The sequence below is a fragment of the Bos taurus genome, chromosome 2, assembly GCF_002263795.3.
Source record: "Bos taurus isolate L1 Dominette 01449 registration number 42190680 breed Hereford chromosome 2, ARS-UCD2.0, whole genome shotgun sequence".
In the NCBI taxonomy this organism is placed as follows: Eukaryota; Metazoa; Chordata; class Mammalia; order Artiodactyla; family Bovidae; genus Bos; species Bos taurus.
Genome location: NC_037329.1, coordinates 135,549,028 through 135,572,883, shown reverse-complemented (window position 1 = coordinate 135,572,883; position 23,856 = coordinate 135,549,028). Strand labels below are relative to the sequence as shown.

General features: G+C 47.8%; 1 protein-coding gene across 2 annotated transcripts in view; it reads right to left on the bottom strand.

Moving 5' to 3' along the window:
* The window catches only part of SDHB (succinate dehydrogenase complex iron sulfur subunit B), a 29,089-nt gene extending 5,233 nt beyond the window's left edge, over positions 1 to 23,856 (bottom strand). The window contains exons 1-5 of one of the 2 annotated variants that reach the window (NM_001040483.2): positions 23,702 to 23,856; positions 12,648 to 12,775; positions 4,046 to 4,131; positions 1,539 to 1,675; positions 860 to 976 (exon numbers count right to left, since the gene is read on the bottom strand). In NM_001040483.2, coding sequence (NP_001035573.1) covers positions 860 to 976; positions 1,539 to 1,675; positions 4,046 to 4,131; positions 12,648 to 12,775; positions 23,702 to 23,773 — 540 coding nt within the window. In that variant the 5' untranslated portion in view covers positions 23,774 to 23,856. Of the gene's footprint in view, positions 1 to 859; positions 977 to 1,538; positions 1,676 to 4,045; positions 4,132 to 12,647; positions 12,776 to 18,397; positions 18,533 to 23,701 lie in introns of those variants that run through there. The other variant, XM_015460049.1, reaches the window with a different exon arrangement.

The window sequence follows — 23,856 nt, the reverse complement described above, 5'->3', positions numbered from 1 at the left end:
TATGGAGCAGGTTTGCCATTTCCTTCTCCAACAGGGAAGAGAGTACACGCTAAATATTCCCTAGAACCTAAAAAGGCAAAATTCATGTATTCACTCACACAACTGTATTTACTAGTAAGACGGCTCATGCCATGGGACCCTCAAAGGGCAAGGAGCGGCCCCGCCGCCGAGGCACACTCGGCCTGCTGACGGGCTGCCCCGTAAATGAATGAGACGGTGGCCGAGGCAGCGTGAGTCCCTGCCTCACGCAGAGGCAATGTTGGCACCTGTTTCCTCTGGTCCCCCTTCCCACCTCTGCCTCTCCAGAGGAGTGTGCAAGCCAGAGACTTCTTAAAGGAGGTAAAAGTGTGCAAGAGAGAGAGACTAAAGCCTTGATAATAACCTCTTCACTCTCAGACTCCACAGCCTGTCCCCAGGTGTGGGACCTCCAAGAGGGAGCGAGCCCGCGCTGCGCTACCAGACCTAGTCCTGGTTCCGCCGTCACCCCTCACTCCTGTCTGTAACCAGAGGTGGCAGCCGGGCCGCAGACGGCCAGCACGGGCTTTATTCGCCTGCATGGTTAGCAACGGACGCAGCCCTCAGTCCTCTGCAGGCCCTGGCACCGAGGCAGCGCCGCGCCGCCCCAGGCTGGGCCCTCCAGCCCTCGGTCCTCTGCAGGCCCTCACTACCCGCCGGGCCCTGAAAGGCTGGGCGTTAACCCTGGACAGTTAGTTCTGAAGGTCCTTTCCGGAAGACGCGGAACGGTCCACATCATCTCCTGCTGCCCCTGCCGCCAGCCTCCCCACCCCCGCCCCAGCCCCCTGGGTAAACATCTCTGCCACAAAATCCTCAAGTCAGACAATAAACGGGGACTAATGACCAGTTTCTCACGGTCTTCTATGGACTGCAGATACTGCTCCTTGCCTCCCTGGGACTCATCCTTCTTCTTTAAGTAAGGCTCGATGGACTTGTACTGAGCATAGAAGTTGCTCAAATCCTGTTAACAGGAAGAGGAAGAAACGGGTCAGATTCCACCGCCACGCTCGGTGCCCTTATGTACCCCGTTTCTTGGACACTGCCTGCGCTCCCACCCCGTGACAGGCAGCAGTCAGCCTCTTCCTCTGGCAGACACGTGCAAATCCGTGAAAGGAGAAGTGGTCGCGTGTAGGCGTGCTCAGGAAACCTCTCCTCTAGCCACGTGAGAAACCTTCCCACCCTGCAGTACTTTCTCCCGATGCCCTTGAAAGCACCCAGTGAGGGACAGGAAAGGCGGTCAGATATCGGGGGGTGCAAATTAAAGCTTTCCCAATGGAGATTTTCCACATGAATTCTTTGGTGTTAGGGCTAAATTCTTCATTTCTGAAACTCCCAGGTCTAAAATTCTGTGTCCTGTTACTCCCAAACAATCCTCACCAAAGGAGTGGCTGGAGGATCTTCTAGGCCTTTTATCTTCTGCCATTCACATTCCTTAATTAAACTCATGACAGGAAAGAAACCTGCCTTGAAGAACTACAGCATAACCCACACACCTCCCAACCCACTTAAAAAACAGAACTCACAGGAACAAGGTCCTTTATCACATACATGTGTGGCAGAGGGTAGATTTTGGAAACTTTGCTGAGGTTGGTGTCGATCCTGCGGGTGCACGCCAGAGTGTTGCCTCCGTTGATGTTCATGGCACAGGAGCCGCAGATGCCTGGAGAGGGAACAGGGGCGCCCTGACCCACCGCGTCGGCTCCCTGCCAGGCTCCCGCGGCAGCGGGGGGCGCCAACACGCACAAGCCATGCGGAGGCGCCCGCCGCCTTTCCCTCCCCTGCTTCCTAGAACGGAGGCGCTGAAGGCTGGAGACCCAAAACCTGCTGTGAAACCAGGGGCAGCCCTGAGGCTGGAAGGTGCCCGCCCAGGATGGCACTGCTGGAGTGCCGTGCGGAGGCGCCCGCCACCTTTCCCTCCCCTGCTTCCTAGAACGGAGGCGCTGAAGGCTGGAGACCCAAACCCTGCTGTGAAACCAGGAGCAGCCCTGAGGCTGGAAGGTGCCCGCCCAGGGGCACTGCTGGCGCTCGAGGGCCCCCAGGTCCTAGCTCCTCGCTCCAGGTCTGCTGAGAGGAAAAACAGCCTTTTCTGTGTGTTTCTTTTTAAAGTAACTGTTACTTGAATTATTTTTAAAAACTTTAAAAAAATTATTTAATTGAAGGACTGCTTTACAGCACCGTGTTGGTTCCTACTGAACTTTTTTTTTGGCCATGCCGCATGGTTTCTGGGGTCTTAGTTCCTCAAGCAGGGGCTGAACCTGGACCCCTGGCAGCGAAAACTCAAGAGTCCCAACCACTGGACTGCCTCGGAATTCACCGGACGCAAACCCTCAACAGGTTAAGACCCCATCAGATCACCACTGTCTTGGTCATCTTAAAGTCGAGGCCTGGACACAGGTGACGCAGAGGTTGCTCTGATTCTACTGTCTCCACAAAGCAGCTTGGTGCCTACACTGTGGATATGAAACCCACACGCGTTGCCTTAGCACCGACTTCCCAAGGAGGATGAACTAATGTGAAACCAAACCAAAGTAAGCAAAAGAAGGCGCTGAGCAAGCACCGTGAAATGAGATTTCCTTAGCTTGCACTCATTTCCTGCGTATGGAATTTCTTAGGTATTTCAGGGTTACAAATGACTACTCGATCTAACCCGCTACCACTACCACGTCTCTAAAAAAAAAAAACAATGAAACTTCCCTTAAAAGGGCTCGCGGGGAAATTCTCTTTACAAACAAGGGAAACAGAAGTAGCCAAAATTAATATCACTCTGCCTTGTTTATTTTTAGCTCACATGGCCACACCTGGTGTTCTTGGCTCAGAAAGGTTACTGAAAAGCGTCTTTATTTCCTGTGCCGTCAGGTTGGTGTTTGATTACAGGAGGATGTTCCCTCAACAGCAGGATTCAGCCAAACTATCGTACGTGTCAGCAGCATGGGCTACATTAAATCCAACCCTGCAAGATTAGCTGAACCACAACAGAGGCTCAGCAGCAGGACTTTAAACGCTTGAGCCACAGCAGGACACGTGTGCAGCGCGGTGGGCCAGCAGCCCTGATGACCCTTCCTTGTACGGAAGGTATTTTAGGGACAAAGTCAGCCATGGCTTGTGGTCTTGGCCCCAGCAGCCCTGTTCTGGTTTATCCCAGGCTTCCAAGCCAGGCTAAGCGCGTGTACCGCCCGAGGGAACAATTCTAGAATCTGACAGCTCTGCCTGAGTCCTGGCTCCCAACTCACCACCTCCAGGTCCTTCTGGAAGCCCGGACCCTCCACCAAGAGTCAATGACAGCAGCGCCTGTCTGTCTCGCGCGGAGTGCCCAGCGTGGAGTGCGCACAGTCTGTGCGCCACAGCCGGCAGGATCATCAGCTGGCACAGCACGCCTGTGGTTTTTCCCACACTGGAGAACTCTCTGGATGATTACTTAGGAGTTTTCTTTAAATCAGCTCCTTTTACTTAAATTCTTATTTAAAAAATCATTTCTATCACCCTTCCACTGTTGTGAGTAATTACATTTTTCTAGTACGTAGCTATGAAAGCGAACAATGCGGTAGCACAGCCTGGAATCAGCAGCACAATGTAGCAATCGCTGTTCCCACCCAGAACATCCACTGACCACCTGCTCTGTGCACGTGTGATGCTGGGAGCTGGCAGGGGATGCGCGACTCCCCTGCTGGACAAGTGGTGAGTGTCTAGAAATTCCCCACCACCCCCCGAGGGAAGGGGCTCTGTGGCCTCAGGCAGAGGATCTGAGCCGGTCCCTGAAGGGTGCAGCCGCTCACAGGGGCCGCCAGACACGGTAACCACGCAAGTGAAAGCTCCTTGAGGGAAATAAACTCCGAAACCCGGACCTGTATCCAGATTCAAACTCCCAGCACTTCTGCCCAGGAAAAGCAAGTGTGACCCGTGACGGGGCTACCTGGCGAAGCGCTACAGCCACCGTCCAGGTAGCCCCAGACTCGGCTCTGGCCAGCCCAGGCCTCTTTTGGGAACCAGGACAAAAGTGTCCGAGCCCAGCGACAGGGAGGCGGAGGCTCACCTTCTCTGCATGATCTCCGGAAGGTCAGGGTGGAATCAATTTCATTCTTAATCTTGATTAGAGCATCCAGCACCATAGGACCACAGCTGACCAAGAGGAAAAAAAAAAAAATTACAGAAATAACAGACCCAGTTGTGTTTATGTTGACGCTCGATCTCCCTGCACGTCACCATGATGTAACCTGAGACAGCGGCACAGGTTAGCTGCTCTGCTTACCCATCTGGCCTCTCGGGTCACCTGCAGACTTTTTCTAGGTTTTACTGTGTGCACAGAGTAGAGTGCACACACTCTTACACAGTTAAGGACCACTGAGCTCTGCTCTGATGACCACACTGCATGTACGTGTCTAGGAAACGGAGCGTAAAGAAAGGGAGACGTGTTTAAGGAACAACTTCCACACGCTAGCAGCTCGTTTCTTCTTCTAAAGCTCCCGGAAAAGTTTCCCAAATAATTTAAAATTTCAGTTTTATTTTTTTGGATGAAAACAGTAAATAGCTTTAAATGGTTAGTTAACAGCTTCTCAGCTCTGAAGCACAGAGAGCAGTGTCCACATCACACAGAACTGCTGTAGGTGAATCAACACACAGGAAAAACGGAACACTTAGAGCAGTGTCTGCCACACACATTCAGTCTAACGACGACTGCAGAGACTTTGATTCAGTGAAAATGGCTTATTCTCTCAGAGCCTCAGTTTCTTCATCTGTAAAATGGAATTAATATTTACATAAAATTATGAAGATCAAATAAAAACATATAGTAACAAGGTCCTACTGAACTACATTCAGCATCCTGTGATAAAGCACAGTGGAGAAGAAATGAAAATGGTAAGCGCGACTGAGTCACTTAGCTCCACAGACACGAACACAGCGCTGTGAACCAACCGCACAGCACTCAGCACTGCCGTCAAAAAGTCATCTTCAGAGCGCCTGGCACAGACGCGCACTTAGCACATCGACCTCCTGGGTGACTCCTCCACCCTATTCTCAGTATTTCTCTATGCGTGAGGTTTAAAAAAATATGCCCCTCCCAATTTTCTACCTGCCATCCCCTTCTCTCCCCCACCCAACTGAGACTCCAGACAAACACTGAATTCAGGGTCTGCTGCTGCTGCTGTTCAGTCGCTCAGCCGAGTCCGACTCTTTGCGACCCCATGGACTGCAGCACATCAGGCTTCCTGTCCTTCACCACCTCCCAAATTTGCACAAACTCATGTCCACCGAGTCAGTGATGCTTTCTGACCATCTCATCCTCTGTCGTCCCCTTCTCCTCTGCCTTCCATTTTTCCCAGCATCAGGGTCTTTTCCAAGGAGTCAGTTCTCTGCATCAGGTGGCCAAACTATTGGAGCTTCAGCATCAGTCCTTTCAATGAAAATTCAGGACTGATCTCCTTTAGGATTGACTGGTTTGACTTCTTTGTTGTCCAGGGGACTCTCAAGAGTCTTCTCCAACATGACAATTTGAAAGCATCAATCCTTCAATGCTCAGCCTTCTCTATGGCTCAACTCTTATATCCAAACATGACTACTGGAAAAATCATAGCTTTGAGTAGATGGACCTTTGTTGGCAGTGATGTCTTTGCTTTTTAATACCCTGTCTAGGTTTGTCATAGCTTTCCTTCCAAGGAGTTAGCGTCTTTTAATTTCATGGCTGCAGTTACCATTTGCAATGATTTTGGAGTCCAAGAAAATAAAATCTGTCAGCTTCCACTTTTTCCCTTTCTTAAAGTGTGTAACATGATAATCTGATATGTAGTGAAAGGACTGCCATGATAAGGCTGGTTAGTTAACACAGCTGCATTATCTGCATGTATTTCTACCAACAATATGTCATACCCTTTCCACTGTACCTCTGCGAACACTGCGAACTGTAACCTTTTTAAAAAAACCTGGTATTCTGAGAATGGAGATGTGTTATTACTGTCACGGTTTTGAGATCTTCGAATACTACAGTGGTTGAGTATTTGTGATAAATTCACTGACCTTTCCTCACATCAATTATTTATCGAAAGTCTACTCTGTGCCAGGTTCTGTTCTAGGTGTGAGACATCCACCAGGGGACCAAGCAGATACAAACTCCTGCCCACAGGCGGCATTCACTCTAGTGGACTGATCTTACGGACTCAGTCTCTCCATGTTCCTTGCCTCGTTGTTTACTGAAGTCTGGGGAATTTTCTTTTTGAAGGTCTGAACTACCATCTTCTAGAAGAGAAACTCTTCTGTTTTTGTCCAGTGCTCCTCACTCCCAGGACTTCACTTCCGGTCACCAACTGTGTGGGTGTTGTTTCCACGCCAAGTGATTCTGCAACAGCAAGTGGGTGTCCCACAGTGGAACTCAACGCTGACACTATCAACGCGAGGTCCTGGAGACCTCCTCCTCCAGTTTGCTAGAGTGGCTCACAGAATTAAAAAGAGAAAAGTTTACTGACTAGAATACTGTTTATTATAAAAGGATACAGTCCTGCAACAGTCGAATGGACAGATGCACCGGGTAAAGGTATTTGGGGAGGGAGAAGAGCTTTCACACTCTCTCCTGGAGGCCACTCTCTCCTAGCGCCTCCTGGGCTTTATCGATTCACACTCTCTGAACCCTGGAATCAAGGATTTTTATGGAGGTTTAACTATGTAGGGAAGACTGATTACATCTGGTCACTGATAAGCGATTAAACCTCTAGCCCCGCACCCCTCCTGGGAAACTTGGAAGTTCCAGCCCTCAACTCATACATTCTCCTAGCAACCAGCCCTAATCAAGTAGATTTAGGGGCTTTTAAGAAATCACTTAATATAAACCCAGGTGTGGTTGAAACGAGCTTGTTGTAACAAAAGATACCATTTCACCTCTGTTATTTATCTGAAGCTATCTGAGGAACTGAGAACGAAAACAAATCACCACAAAAGATGGCCCTATAGTTCTTTGGGATTACAAGCATTTTAGAAGCCACAAACCCAAGACCAAATATATACCACAATATCACACATCTAATAAATCTGATGCTAATCCTGCTTCCGCCCTCAACCAGCAATTGGCTATCTGACTTCTGATTTTGAAAGACAAAATTTTAAAACATGCAAAAAATTTAAATGTTCACACTGTTAAAAGTCGACCACTTTTCCTTTTATGATACTGTCCTCTTTTAAGTCTAAAAGACCATGCTCCTTCCTGAGGCCAGATGAATATTTTGTGTTTTCTTCTATTTCTTAACATTTTCAAAGTGTGTGCATGCATTCAGAGTCATTTCAGTCGTGTCTGACTCTTGCGACATGATGCACCCCCAGGCCCCTCTGTCCGTGAGATTCTCCGGGCAAGACTACTGGAGTGGGGTGCCAGGCTCTCCTCCAGGGGATCCTCCGGCCCAGAGGCTGAACCGGGGTCCCTTCCGTCTCCTGTGTTGGCAGGCGGGTTCTTTACCACTAGCGCCACCTGGGAAGCCCTCTTTTCTGCCTTCAAGTAGTTATTTTTACATTAGTATTCAAAAAACTCCATTTTAATATATATTTAATTTATATATTCCAACTCCATTTTACCTATGTCTCTTTGCATTAAGAACAGTTGTCTGTGTGTGTGTTCAGTTAACAAGCAGTGTCTGACTCTTAGACTGCAGTATATCACGCTTACCTCTCCACCACCACCTCCGGGAATTTACTCTGATCTACGTCCATTGAGTCGGTGATGCTATCCAACCATCTCATCCTCTGCCGCCCCCTTCTTCTTTTGCCTTCAACCTTTCCCAGCATCAGGGTCTTTTCTAGTGAGCTGGCTCTTCGCATCACGTGGCCAAAGTATTAGAGCTTCAGCATCAGTCTTTCCAATGAATAATCAGGGTTGATTTCCTTTAGAATTGACAGGCTTGATCTTCATGCCATCCAAGGGACTCTGAATAGTCCTCTTCAGCACCACAATTTGAAAGCATCGATTCTTTGGCACTCAGCCTTCTTCGTGGTCCAACTCCCACATCTCCATGACTACCGGAAAAACCATGTGTGTGCCAAGAAGCTTCAGTCATGTTCGGCTCTTTAGGATCCAATGGACCACAGCCCACCAGGCTCCTCTGGCCATGGGATTCTCCAAGCAAGAATACTGGAGTGGGTTGCCATGCCCTCCTCCAGGGGATCTTACTGACCCAGGGATCGAACCCAGGTCTCTTGGGTCTCCTGCACTGGCAGGCGGGTTCTTTACCACTAGCGCCACCTGGGAAGCCATAGCTTTGACTATACAGACCTTTGTCGGCAAAGTCTGCTTTTTAATACGCTTTTAATTTTGTGGCTGCAGTCACCGTCTGAATTGATTTTGGAGCCCAAGAAAATTAAAATCTGTCACTGCATCCACTTTTCCCCCTTCTACTTGAAGTGACGGGACCAGATGCCATGACCTTAGTTTTCTGAATGCAGAGTTTTCAGCCAGCTTTACCACTCTCCTCTTTCACCTCACTTTTTCACCCTCATCAAAAGGCCCTTTAGTTCTTCTTCACTTTCTGCCACTAGAGTGGTATCACCTGCATATCTAAGGTTGTTGATATTTCTCCTGCCAATCTTGATTCCAACTTGTGATTCACCAAGCCTGGCATTCTGCATGATGTACTCTGCATATAAGTTAAATAAACAGAGTGACAATAAACAGCCTTGTCATACTCCTTTCTCAGCTTTGAAGCAGTTACTCTAGAATTATATGTCCTTAACTTCTCAATGGATTTAAAGTTAATACTGTATCACTTCAGGTAACCACCTTGCAACTTTATAGGTGAGCTTGCTCTCAGGTCTTACGATGGTTGTCAGTTCTCAGGACTTCCCTGGTAGTTTAGCGCTAAGAATCCGCCTGCCAGTGCAGGGGATGTGGGATCAGTTCCCAGTCTGGGAAGATCCCACCTGCTGTGGAACCACTGAGCCCGAGTGCCACAACCCTAGAGCCTGTCTACAGGGCCCAGGAGCCACAGCTACTGACGCCTGTGCGCCCAGAGCCCGAGCTCTGCAGCAAGAGAAGCCACTGGAATGAGAAGCCCACTGCCCACGGTGGCTGCAGAAGACCCCGTGCCGCCAGAAACGAGGCGCCAGCGACCACCCGCAGCACACGTGTGAGTCACACTGCAGGTGACACGTTAGACTGCTTTAAGCCATCATCTGCTTTAACAGTTAAGAGGAGAAGGAGTTATATTTATCATATCTGGTGCTTTTCATTATTTTCCTAACAAGTGAGATTCCACAAGGTATTATTTTTCTTCAGCTTGAAAAACTTCCTCTTCCATGTGGCACAGGTCTCTGGCTATTCTTTCCCTTTTTGTTATCTGAAAATGTCTTAATTTCATCTTCATCTTGAAGGATCTTTTTGCTGAATACAGAATTCCAGTTCACAGAGCTTTCCTTTTAGTAATCCAGAAGTCATTCCATTGTGTTTCAGCTTCTGTAATTTCTGATTAGTAAACAATCATTCACATCTCTGCATACAATGTGTGTTTTCTCATGGCTTTCAAGACTTTCTCTGTATTTTTATCCTCAGTAACTTGACCATGATGTGCTTGGTGGTTTTCTATGTATTACCCTGCTTGGGATTCATTAAGATTCTTGAGTATGTAAATTATGCTTTTCACAAGCTTGAGTAATTCTTGGCCATTACCTCTTCGAATATTATTTTTTGCCTATTTTTCCATTGCACTTCTGGGACTCCAATTACATGTGTGTTAGAGCTTCTAATACTGTTGTTCTGTGGATCAATGAAATGCTTTTTTAAAAACTCTCTTTCCTTTTTGTCTTAAGAACAGACAATTTCTAGTTTTTTTTTTAAATTTCTAGTTACTTCCAGGTTCACCAGCGTTCCCCACTGTCAGTTTCGACCTGCTCTTAAACTAAGCCCACCCAGTGAATTCTCCGCTTCCGATACTGTACTTTTCAGTTCCAGATTTTCTGTTGGTTCTTTAAGTTTCAAACTCTCTGCTGAGACTTCCTATCCTACTATGAGTGTATCTTCCTTTATCTAAGAACACAATTACAACTGCTTAAACTCCTTTCTGCTGGTTCCCACAAGCGGGTTGCTTCAAGGCTGGTCTCCGTTGAGTCTTTTCACTCGAGTGTGTCCCGTGCTGCGCTGCTTCTGTGTGTGGGTAATTCTGGCTTGTATGCTGGGCCGTGTGCACACCACTGCTTCTGTGTGTGGGTGATTCTGGCTCGTATGCTGGGCCGTGTGCACACCACGAGGCAGTAGCGCTGCACTGCACTGTGCTTCAGAAAGCGGTGAGTGTTGCTGTTAAGGCAACAATCAGTGTGACCGATCTCAAGATCTGGGCAGTTCATAAACAGAATTTGGGACTCCCCCTCTGTACCTCGTTCTAGGATTTCCCCCTCATTTTCTGGTTACTGTGCTGGCTTCCAAATGCATACTCTGGTTATGTAAGCTACTGACCACAGTAAGACTGTGGTTTTTTTAATTGAGTTTTAGCCCTTGTACTCCCACATCAATGGGGGCTTACCCTCAGTTAAAGAACATGCAAAGAGAGTTTATTTTTGCAAGTAACATTCTATACCCCCAACTGCCAACTCTCTCTGTGTCTGCCTGCTTTGGTTACTCTCTTGCGCCTCTGGTCACTGCTGCTGCTGCCTTTTTTTGAAGATTTATGTGTCTTGCCTGTGCTGGGTCTTGGCTGCAGCGCATGGCTTCTCGCTCAGGGGCTCCCCGGCTGTGGGGCACGGGCTCCAGGCACACGGGGTCAGCACTTGCAGCAAGCAGGCTCCTCCTGAACCAGGGATCAAACCTGTGCCCCCCGTGTCGGCAGGCAGATCCTTAACCAGCAGACCCCCAGGGAAGCCCCGTTCCCTCTTATTCTACAAACCAGAGTGTACAGTTATGATTTGTGGAAGGGTTAGGGCTTCCCTGGTCGCTCAGATGGTAAAGAGTCTGCCTGCAATGCAGGAGACTCGGGTTCGATACCTGGGTCAGAAAGACCTCCTGGAGAAGGAAATGGCAACCCACTCTAGTGTTCTTGCCTGAAAAATCCCATGGACAGAGGAGCCTGGCGGGCTACGTCTATGCAGTTGCAAAGAGTCGGACACGACTGAGCGACTTTCAATTTCACTTTCAATCTAATGAAAGCTATTCTGCCATTACTGGAAGTAAATGCAATTGATCTTTAAATTTTTTTTATCATTAAAAATGTTATAAATTTAACTCTTCCAGTTTTAATCACATTCTGCAGTTTTAATTTGCAAAGTTTTTATTTTTTAAGTGGTAACATTTTTATTATTCCTTAATCAAGTAGTTATTTAAAAGAGTGCTTTTTAATTTCCAAGTAATTATGGTTTTTTGCTCTTAATATGAATTTTTAGTTTTATTGTATTACGGTCAGAAAGTGTGCTCTATACAATTTTCCTTTATTTGGATTTTATTAATAATTTTCAGTTGCTAAACATCTGATAATTTTGTCTAAGAAGATCATATATCAATTAACTCTATTAAAAGAGTTTATGGGTTGACAGAATTTAAAAAAAGCATTTAGAATATTGGTAGTTTTCAAACATTTTTTTTGGTGCCATGGAAGCTTTTGTTCAAAGGAAATACTCATTTATAAATAAAACAGATGACAAAACAGAGCAGGGCTGGTGTTACTGGGGAGGCAGAGGTAGCCGGTAGTGGGAAGCTAGAGCCCAGCTCGCTAGACTCTTTCCTCTCGGCTCTCTGCGGAGCGCCTTTAAAGATGACGGAAGAGCAGTTCAGAGATGTAACTCGAGGGACTCGGCTGCTGCTGCTCTGGAGAGGTGGACTGTGAGCCAAGGGCTGCGCTGGCCTCTGAACGCTGGGACTGGCCCTCAGCTGGCTTCCGCCAACAACGTGAAGGGACAGAAAAGATGCTCTCGTCTCCAGAAGGAATGCAGCCTGCGGACACCCTGAGATTAGTCATGAGACCTTTACTGAACTGCTAACCTACAGAACTCCAAGAGAATAAATATGTTGTTTTAAGCCACTAAGTCTGTAGCAATTATTACTACAGAAGCAGAAAGCTAACAGACGGGACTGGATCACTGTTAATACTTTACCTCCACGCCTATCTTGGCCCACCACCATTCTGGACAAGTTTACGGTGTTCATCGTTACTGTAGAACACACAGGCCCACATTCATAAGTTAACATAAAAACACTGAGGGTTTTTAAACTGTTAATGTGTTAATGATTTCAGATCTATGCATAAAACCATCTCTACTGTTATGCTTTGAGATGGAAGTATTCTAGAAACTGTTACACTTTGATTTGGAAGAAGAAAAGGAATTTCATAAAAGCTGTTCTTCTTGGTATTATTGTTTTTTAATCTAAAACCCCAGATTATTTTTTTTTAATTTAATTTGGATTGAAGGAGAATTACAATGTTGTGTTGGTTTCTGCCCTACATCTGCATGGGTTAACCATGGGTATACACATGTCCCCTTCCTCTTGAGCCTCTCTCCTGGTACTATCTTTTTGATTCAGGTATCTATGTCATTCTTGTTTTAAAAACAGATGATAAATTCCAGAGCCACTGGATACGCTCAGTTTTAAAACCTTCCAAGAATGGGAAAAATGTGTCCCTGAATCAGACCAAGAGCTCACCTTCATTTATCAAATATCTAGCTTTCACAGAGATACTCACTTATTCAAATCAATCTCATAAGTTTGCATGTGAGGTTTGTCTCCAGTCTTGTCCGGGTCCCATCGATAGATGGCAAATTTCTTGATTCGGGGTGCTGCGGCTGCAGCTGTCTGAGCCCCACGGCAGGCCTGAAATTTAAAAAGTTCACAAGAAGGGGAAAAAAAGAATCATTAAAAATGCAAGATAAATCATTCTACTTAGTTGGAACTATAAATTGCAATACTGGATACAAACTCGTGTATAACTGACACAGTCTTCCTGAGAAACACAGCCACTCAAGACCCAACACACAGCACTAGCAACGATGATGGGCCAGCGACGGCACTGGGGGCTGGTGCAACGGCGCTGAATAAACACACACAGCCTTTGCCCTCATAGAAACCAGCGTGCAGTGAGCAAGAAGAAAAACGAAATACTCCTAATAAAACACAGCGAGGGAGCCTGCAGCAGAGATTTACACTAGTCTAAGTGGCCAGGAAGGCCTCCATAAAGGAACTTAAGCTGAGGCGTGATGACTAGGAGTGAAGGGCAAGGAGAAGGGGCATCATAAGCTGAAGGAACATGTGCAGAGGCCTGGGTGGGAGAGCACAGAGCTCTGTGAGGACCGAGAGACGCCCACTGTGCCGGGTCTGACCTGAGACGGGATGAGACGGCGCAGGCTCCAGGGAGGCAAGAAAGACTTCTAAGTTTTGATCTTATCCTAAGAGCAATGAGAAGCTAACAAAAATTCATCAGGTGGATGACATTTTATTTTTGAGAAGACCACCACTGGCTTACAAAGGAAGACTCGTCAGATGACATCTAGGGAAACCAGCTAGAAAGCGACTGCGGTGGCCGAAGCGAGACGCTGGTGTCGATCACGCATTTTAGTCTGAGCCACTGTAAAAAAAAAAAAAAGACTAGGCGGCTAACACAACAAACATTTACTTCTCATGGTTCTGGAGGCTGAAGTCCAAGATCCAGGTGTCAGCAGCTCTGGTTTGGTGTCTAAGTGAGGACAGACAGCTGCATCCTGCTCTACCTTCACATGCTGCAAGGAGATCTCAGGTCTTTCCTTCTCTCTATAAGGGCAGAAGCCCATCACACAGGCCCTGCCCTCATGACCTCATCTAACCCTAATTCCCTCTCAAAGGCCCCAAGTTCAAGTATCATCACACTGGGGATTAGGGCCTCTGCTATGAGTTCTGGGGGAACACAAACAACCCATCCACAGCAGGGCAGCTATGTACAGCAGTGTAGGAAACAAGAGAAAGCACACTGTATCTTAAAACAAGGTGAAATCTGGGCACTAACAAACAGCAGAGACCTGCGCTCTGAACACATCTCCCGGGCACTTACAGTCTGTGACAGTCGGTCTCGCTCGAGCCACGGGGCCCTGGAGCGCCGCCAGGGGCTGCTGGGAGACGACAATGGTAAGGGGGGCCGGCTTCCCGCCCTCCTTCCAACAGAGCAGCCGCCCCACAAAAACGTATTTGCAAAAAGGGTGCTTTGCTCACAAAGTTTTCTGTTTAAATTTATACTCATCTTCAAAGCCACTATTTATTACTGCCAGGCACTGTATTAAATGCTTTGTATTAATGACTCCACTGGACCTTCATTTTTAAAGATGAGACAAATGAGGCTCAGCGATCAAGTGACGGGCCCATGATCAGGAGCTGGTGAGTGGAGCCAGGACTGGACCCAGGTCTGGCCCAGGGCCCACGTTCCAAACACTATTCTGCTCACTCGGGGATCTTCTCAGGCCTCTCCTCTGTGCTGCTTTCTTCTCTTTACATCCTAACTCCTTAAGGGCATGTGTATTAGTCAGGGCTCTCCAGAGAAACAGAACCAACGGTGTGTACCTACATACACACACGTGTGAAAAGGGATTTAGTACACAGAATCGGCTCACGTGACTATGGGGAACTGGCTCGTGTGATTATGGGGATAACAACTCCCAAGGTCCGCAACTGGCAAGCTGGAGAGCCACCGATGCAGCCCCAGTTCCAATGTCAGCGCTCGAGACCCAGGAAGAGTTGTTACTTCAAGTCCAAAGGCAAGAAAAAGAAATCCATATCCCAGCCTGAGAGGGGGACTTCCTCTTATTTGAAGGACGGCCAGTTTTTTGTTCTATTCGTATCTTCAATCGATGGGATAAGGTCACCCATGTTAGAAAGCGCAATATGCTTTACTCAGTCTATCTTATTTTTTGAAACATAATTAAAAATTTTTTAACAATTTAAAAAAAAAATTATATTTTCTGGCCACACTGTGCAGCTTGTTGGATCTTAGTTCCCGAACCAAGGGCTGAATCCAGGTCCTCAGCAGTGAAAGCCTTAAGTCTTAACCACTGGGCCACCAGAGAATCCCCTCAAATATTCGAATACAATTTTAAGGCTTACTTTGCATTCACAGTTATTACAAAACCTTGGCTATAGTCCCCGTGTTGCCTCCCTTAGCCCATCTTACGCCCAGCAGACTGCGCCTCCCCCTCCCCCTGCACCGCCCCTCCCCCCATGGCCCCCTGCCCCCCGACCCCCGTAACCATGTTTGTTCTCTGTAACTCTGCTTCTTTTTTTCTTTTGTTCAGTATTTTGGTGTATTTTTAAGAGTCCACATATAAATTATATCATATAATAATTGTATTCCTCTGTTAATCTATCAATTAAAATGCTAAACTCATTCAAAACCACTCTCACTGAAACACTCAGAAAAACATTTGACCAAGTATCTGGGCCCAGTCAAGTTGATACAGAACATGTAACAGAATGGAACCCTATACTTTACATATATTTTACGTCTCCCAGCATATCTGGTCCAGGCCTCCGCATATAGCAATTCAATCCATGGTTAGGAATGATTTAAGAAAAGAGCAAAAACTGAGCATTAGAATAATGCAAAAATGTGGTTTATTTTGAATGTACCTTAAAAAGCTGAACATGACGACCTACATCGAGCCATTAAGAAATAAAAGTACCCCTCTGTTTGTGGCATTGTCCTACAACGAATGCTAAGCCGCCGCCACCCCCTAGTCCTTGAAGCCCTTTTGCATTTAGGCAGACAAAACAAGGCAGAGACCACAAGTCCTGCAAGCTTCTCCTGTGGCTGTGAGGAGGGGGAAGGCTCTCGCCAGTCCAAAGAGTACTTGGCAAAATTCAAACTACATTCTAGGCCAGCTAATTCTCTCATAAACTGCTAAAGAAAGCAAAAACTCTTAAGGTTCACTCAGTAATTACAAGAAATGCCCTGGAGTTTATTACTGGCTGGCAAAAACCACCCCAAATTAAATAAAGCTGAAGATATCAACCCTCAGTACAGGAAGAAAATGTATGAAGAAAATGAAAGTGAAGGTGAAGATGAAAGCTGTATTTTATCAAATCACCAAGCTGGTGAAGATCATTAAAAAAAGGAAAGTCATTTCTGCAAATGAACACTTTCCAACTAGAGACTCCATTTTGTGAAATGTCAGGAATGCTTGGCTAACGCCACCTTGTGGTGACTAAGAGGAGGTGAACAGACTCTTGAAGACACTTTTGGCCGCGTCGTCCTGACAGCGCGCAGGATCTCAGCAGCCCCGAACCTCTGCCCTCAGCAGTGAAAAGGGGCGTCCTAACCACTAGACTGCCGAGAATTCCCAGCTGCAGGTATTAGCTCCAGCAAGCTTTTGCTTGCTTAACACCCACCCCCACCCTTTTTGGGGACTGCCCTGGTGGCTCAGACGGTAAAGCCTGCAATGCAGGAGACCTGGGTTCGATCTCTGGGTCCGGAAGATCTCCTGGAGAAGGACATGGCAACCCACTCCAGTATCCTTGCCTGGAAAATCCCCTGGACAGAGGAACCTGGAAGGTTACAGTTCATGGGGTCGCAAAGAGTCGGACACGACTGAGCGACTTCACTTCACTTCTTCACTCTTTTTGGTGAGATTTAATGAGGTATATTCATTATAATAAATTCACCAATTTTAAGTGTATAGTTTGATGAGTTTTGATAAAATTGTATAACCACTACCACAGTCACAACAGAACACTTCCATTAAGGAAGCTCTCGAGTGCTTCTCTGCAGTCAGCGCCCTCTCCCTAGCCCCAGCAACTGACTGATTAAGAAAGTTCTCTAGTGCTTCTCTGTAGTCAGCGCCCTCTCCCTAGCCCCAGCAACTGACTGGCTTTCTATCACTGCACATGTGCCTCTGACAGACTCCACACAAATACCACGAGACCACACATCGTGGGCCTAGCTTCTCCTGCTCCACAAAATGCTTCTGAGATTCATTCGTGTTGCTGCGTATGCTCATAGACTGCTGCTCTTTAAGTTCACACCTTTCATTTGGAAATAACTGTAGAATCCCACGCATTTATAAAAATAATACTGAGCTCCCACCTGTCCTTTACTTGACTTCCCTCAGTGGTACCAATGTACAAAACTACAGCACAACAGTACATTAATATTAACCCCGACATAGTCAAGGTATGGCTTGCCTTGTGGCTCAGCTGGTAAAGAATCTGTCTGCAATGCGGGAGACCTGGGTTCGAAAGATCCCCTGGAGAAGGGAACGGCTACCCACTCCAGTATTCTGGCCTGCAGAACCCCATGGACTGTGTAGTCCACGGGGCCGCAGGGTCGGCCGAGAGTGCAGAGCATCGCGTCCATCATCACAGGACCTGCTTCTCTACAGTCCCAGTCAGGCCCTGCAGGCCTGCCACCCCCTCCTTCACCCCCCGGCAATGAATCACTGACCTGTTACATTTCCATAAGCCTGTCATTAAACAAAAGTTGTATTATGTAATCATCTCTTCTATAACTTGACGGGGGGGTGGGGGGGGGGCGGTTCATTCAGCGTAACTCTCTGGAGACTCAGCCACGTTAGACGCCTCAACAAATTTCTTCTTATTGCCCAGTAGTGTTCCCCGGTCCGATGCACCACACTTAAGCCATTCAACCACTAGAAGACTGTTTCCACGTTTGAGGCATTATGAATAAAGCTGAAATGAACAGTTGTGGATAAATTTCTATGTGAACGTTAAGTCTCCATTTCTCAGGGGTAAATGCCCAGGAGTGTACCTGCTGGGTTAAGAAAACGCAGAGGAACCAGAGATCAATTTGCCAACATTCACTGGATCATACAGAAAGCAAGGGAATTCCAGAAAAACATCTATCTCTGTTTAATCGACTACGTTAAAGCCTTTGACTGTGTCAATCATAACAAACTGTGGAAAACTGTTAAAGAGATGGGAATACCAGACCACCTTACCTGCCTCCTGAGAAACCTGTATGCAGGTCAAGAAGCAACAATTAGAACTGGACATGGAACAATGGACTGGTTCAGGACACAGAAAGCAGTATGAAAAGGCTGTTTGTTGTCACCCTGTTTATTTAACTTATATGCTGAGCACATCATGAGAAATGCCGGGCAGGACGAGTTATGAGCCGGTGTCAAGGTCGGCAGGAGAAACATCAATAATCTCAGATAAACGGATGACACCACTCTAATGGCAGAAAGTGAAGAGGAGCTCAAGAACTACTTGATGAGGGTGAGGAAGGAGAGTGAAAAGCCAGCTTAAAACTCAACATTTAAAAAACTAAGATCATGGCATCTGGTCCCATCACCTCTTGGCAAATCAAGGGGGAAAAGGTAGAAGCAGTGGCAGATTTCTTTTCCTTGGGCTCTAAAATCAGTGTGGTGACTGAAGCAGTCATGGAACCAGAAGGCGATCACTTTTTGGCAGGAAAGCTACTACAAACCTAGACAGTGTAATTAAAAGCAAAGACATCACCTTGCCAACAAGGCCCATCCAGGGAAGGCTACAGTCTTCCCAGCGGTCACATGCAGTTGTCAGAGGTGGAACATAAAGAAGCTGAGCGCTGAAGAATCGATACCTTCGAACTGTGGTGCTGGAGAAGACTCTTGACAGTCCTTTGGACAGCAAGGAGATCAAACCAGTCAATTTTAAAGGAAATCAACCCTGAATACTCACTGTAAGGCCTAATGGTGAAACTGAAGCTCCAATATTTTGGTCACCTGATGTGAACAGACGCTGATGCTGGCAAAGACTGAGGGCAGAAGGGGGAAACACTGCATGAGATGGTTGGATGGCATCACCAATGCACTGGCCATGAATCTGGGCAAACTGCAGGAGCTGGTGAGGGATGGGAGGCCTGCTGTGCTGCAGTCCACGGGGTCTCAAAGAGTCAGAAGTGACTGGGCGACTGAACAACAATAACAGATGGCAGGAGAATGTTTAACTTTCAATAAACTGTGCTCCAAAGTAGGAGCTGCTGTGCCTGAGTCAGGCAGTAGGGGGAGAGGGACAAAAGGTCTTAAAAAAATTAACTTCTACAAATTCAAAAACATTAGTAAACCTTGGAATTTAAAAAAAGCCTGGGACTTTGCGGTTGTCAGCTGTAACTCCCTGGTTTTAAAACCCAAGAAATCTGTACGCAGGTCAAGAAGCAACAGTTAGAACTGGACATGGAACAACAGACTGGTTCCAAATCGGGTAAGGAGTACATCAAGGCTGTATATTGTCACCCTGCTTATTTAACTTCTATGCAGAGTACATCATGAGAAACGCTGGGCTGGAAGAAGCACAAGCTGGAATCAAGATTTCCGGGAGAAATATCAATCACCTCAGATATGCAGATGACACCACCCTTATGGCAGAAAGTGAAGAGGAACTAAAGAGCCTCTTGATAAAAGAGTAAGAGAGTGAAAAAGTTGGCTTAAAACTCAACATTCAGAAAACTAAGACCATGGCATCCGGTCCCATCACTTCATGGCAAATAGATGGGGAAACAGTGGCAACAGTGACAGACTTTATTTTTGGGGGCTCCAAAATCACTGCAGATGGTGACTGCAGCCATGAAATTAAAAGATGCTTGTTCCTTGGAAGAAAAGTTATGACCAACCTGAAAGTGAAAAAGTCAAAGTGAAGTCGCTCAGTCGTGTCCAACTCTTTGGGATCGCGTGGACTGTAGCCCACCAGGTTTCTCCGTCCATGGGATTTTCCAGGCAAAAGTATTGGAGTGGCTTGCCACTTCCTTCTCCAGGGGATCTTCCCAACCCAGGGACTGAACCCGGGTCTCCCGCATTGTAGGCAGATGCTTTAATGGCTGAGCCAACAGGGAAGTCCTACCTAGACAGCATATTAATAATAAAAGCAGAGACATTATTTTGCCAACAAAGGTCCGTCTAGTCAAAGGTATGGTTTTTCAGTAGTCATGTATGGATATGAGAGTTGGACTATAAAGAAAGCTGAGCACCGAAGAAATGATGCTTTTGAACTGTGGTGTTGGAGTAGACTCTTGAGAGTCCCTTGGACAGCAAAGATATCAAACCAGTCCATCCTAATGGAGATCAGTCCTGGGTGTTCATTGGAAGGACTGATGTTGAAGCTTAAACTCCAGTACTTTGGCCACCTGATGCGGAGAGGCAACTCACTGTAAAAGACCCTGATGCTGGGAAAGATTGAAGGCAGGAGGAGAAGGGGACGACAGAGGATGAGATGGCTGGATGGCATCACTGACTCGATGGACATGAGTTTGAGTAAGCTCCGGGAGTTGGTGATGGACAGGGAGGCCTGGCGTGCTGCAGTCTATGGGGTCGCAAAGAGTTGGACACGACTGAGCGACTGAACTGAAGCAATGTGAAGGATGGAGCTACCATCAACTGAGGTGGGAGGAGACGGCTGGTGTGTGTGTGTGTCAGGATTTTGGTTTTATGCCAGCAAAGTTTATTAAATACCCATGTGGAAATTCTGAGAATATGGTTGAGTGGCCATCTGAGTCTGAAGACTTGGGGTGATGTCTCGGCTAGAGACATGAATTTAGGAGGCATCTAAAGCCCGAAGGAGTGTCTATGAAGACGAGGCCTAAGGACAGAGTCCCTGGAGTTCGGGGCAACGAGAAGAAATCAGCAAAGGGAGAGAGAAAGGAAGGACTGCCAGCACATGAGGAGGAACACCTGGAGCCCGGCAAGCAGGCCAAAACCATGTTTTGAGGAGGGCGCTGACAGTACGCTTCAGGGAGCAAAGCACCAAATGACACTGGGGTTAACAAAGCCGAAGTCACAGGTGGCCCTGACCCGGGTGTCTTCCGTGAAGTGCTAAGGGTGAGAAGTGTGGCTGGAATAGGCTCCTGAGAAGATGTGGAGAGGTGACTGTGGGTGGTGAGTTCAGACACCTCTCGGGAAATTCTTCTGTAAAGACGAGTGGAGAACTGGGGTGGTGGCTGGATCTGGCTTTTTCTGAGATGAGGAAAATTGTACCACGTTTGTGTGCTGCTGCTGTTTTGACAGAGAACGAAAACCTGATTGCGGGGCGGGGCGGGTGAGGACAATTTCTGGAAAGCTATCTTTCAATAAGCGATGGGACAAGAGCATGAGTGAAGGGCAGCCAGAGGAGTGTTGCCAATCTCTCCACAGCACCAGGCAGAAAAGCGCAATATACGGGCAGATGTGAAGAGGTGGGCAAATATTTGAGGGTTTTTTTGGTAGCCTACCTAGCAATTCATACTCCAAACCCAAGAGTGGGGGGGTGGGGAGGGGTCCTTCAAAAGCATTTCTACCTCGATCTACAAAACTAAAGACTGTTCAAGGCTGAGCGCACCTTTGTAGGACATCTTCGATGAGATCCACAGTTTATAATTTAAGGGGAGAAGCGAGATCAAACAACTGGACTGAAAAGGAACTGAGGATAAGAAGGGTGAATCCTCCATTATGTCGAAGGCAGCCTGTTTGCTCTCTGGGAAAGCTGCCTTAAGGGGCAGGTTTGGAGCTAGATGGAGACAGGTTTGACCCTGATGCTGGGAAAGACTGAGGGCAGGAGGAGAAGGGCCAACAGAGGATGAGACGGCTGGATGGCATCACCGACTCGATGCACGTGGGTTTGGGCGGACTCTGGGAGTTGGTGATGGACAGGGAGGCCTGGCGTGCTGCAGTTCACGGGGTCGCAAAGAGTGGGACACGACTGAGCGACTGAACTGCACTGAGAGGCAGGTTTGCAGGTGGGACAGAAAGGTGAGAGACGGAGAGGAGGAAGGCAGGGAGGCCGCGTGAGCCTGGGGAGAACAGAAGGCCAGGCTTACTTCTGAAACGTGTGCGTGGCACTGCTGCAAAGCTCCACCGCCTGAGAGCTGAGCGTTCTTTGGCAAATTACATAACCTTTCTGATTTTAGTTCCTCTTTTGTAAGAAGGCGGGGGTATTAACATCTACCTTAGAGGATTCAGTGGAGGGCCAAGCTCCTAGAATTGTTCAGAAAATAATTTCTGCTTTTCAATACTGGCAACCGTATCAGTTCCTGTATTATTCTGATTGGCAGACAGATATCCTAACCCTGCCAGTGCTGGGAGCAAAGATACACACAAGTGAAAGCAGGTGCTAACTGCCCTCAAGGAATACAGTCTAGACAAGAGAATGAAGCAACGTCACAAGCGACAACGCAGTAAATACAGGCAGAGCTGTGGTTCGCTGGTGCAAACTAAAGCGGAAAAGCAGCTCAGAAGAGAAATCCACCATGTTCTAGGCTCCTAGAATCTCAATATGCCCCAAGGTAATACACCACGCTCATTACTGTTCAGGCCACTTTTGAGGGTATGAATGCACATTCCTAGAAAACGTGAGCGTGGAGGTGTAATCTTCTGTTTTCTCTGCCCTCAGGGCCCTAGGATGGCCTCACAGGGGATTACAACACTGACCTCTGAAACCAGCCCTCTCTATAATTCATTCTTGGAAGAGGGACCTGAGCTTTAGGACTCACTCTCATTGGTGGGGCTGTCACAACTTGATTGCTTGCTCAGCAACTATAAAAGGAACTGGTAAACAAGGTCGTCAATCACCAATTTAATGCTCAGAGGGCACCGGCTTGAGGCTCTGGTAGGCAGGCTTCACTCCCATCCCTGCTTTTCAGAATGACTGTAAAGTGACTTGTCCAGGTTCACGGACAGCATATTTGAAAGAATCAGCATTAGAAGACGGGCCATAGGCACTGTGCCGTAAAACCACAGCAATTACTTAATACCAGATGTATTTTCACATGACTGCAAGAAGAGAGACGAATATATTTTGTACACCTATCACATGGAGTTTTTCACACATTATGTTCAAAACAGTGAGTTTAGGTCCTAGATCAACTGGTTCTTGGCTGTGATATTTTGAGCAAGTGAAAAAAAAACCTTTTCGTGGGGGGTGGGGCTCAGTTTTCAAAGGGAGAAGAAAATGGCAACCCACTCCAGAGTTCCTGCCTGGAGAATCCCAGGGACAGAGGAGCCTGGTGGGCTGCTGTCTACGCGGTCGCACAGGGTCGGACACGACTGAAGCGACTTAGCAGCAGCAGCAGTTTTCAAATCTCTAAAATGAGGTTAGAATTCCTGCTCACCCACATCACGGGATTTCTTTTCCCAGAGGAAAAAGATTTGAAAGGGATTTGTAAAACCCTAGTCTTTGATATACACAGACTGCAATGGCAGTTTCCCTTCCCCTTCTCCATGTTCCCATTTTCCTGACAATATAAGGGACGTGGAGAAAAACTATCAACGCGCCCTGAACGATATAAATAAGAGCGGCGCCAACCTCCGGATCCGATCCGGGTCCAAACTGTGAGGTCGGTTCTACGACACTGGGGAGACCACGGTGTTGTGGGGGCTAAGTCCCTTCTCCTGTGCTTTCCGTCTGGCCCGACTTCCCAGCCGTGCGCCTGCAGGGGCGCCTCCCAGGCCCTGCCCTTCACGCCCCGGCGGGTCTGTCCGTCCCAGGCGTGACAGTTTGCGGGCGGAACAGGGACCTGGCGTCCAAACGCTAGTACTCGCGCTCCGCTTCCACCAGTCAGTCGTCACCCGCTCGCCATGTGACCTTGGGCGGTCCAAGCGCCCTCCCTTCCCTTTTCTCCCCGTGTCTAAAAGTCCCCCTCCGCCCTGACCACCTCGCAGGTGGCAGAGAGGAGCAGTAACGATCCGGCCTCAGGACCCCGGGCGGCGGGAGCGGGTCGCACTCCTCTCCGGGACCCGCCCCGCCGCCCCGTCACGTGCAGGCCGTCTCCGCGACCTTCACGCCAGCCCTCGCCCCGCGCCCCGCGCCGCGGCTCACCTGCAGGCGGGCCCCGCCGAGGGCGGCGGCCGGGAACCGGCGCCTCAAGGAGAGCGCGACCACTGCCGCCATCTTGGCGCCTGACATCGAGCCCCACCCCTCGAGCCCGAGGTCGCGCTTCGCCGGCGTCCCGCCGAGCACCGCGGCGCCACGCC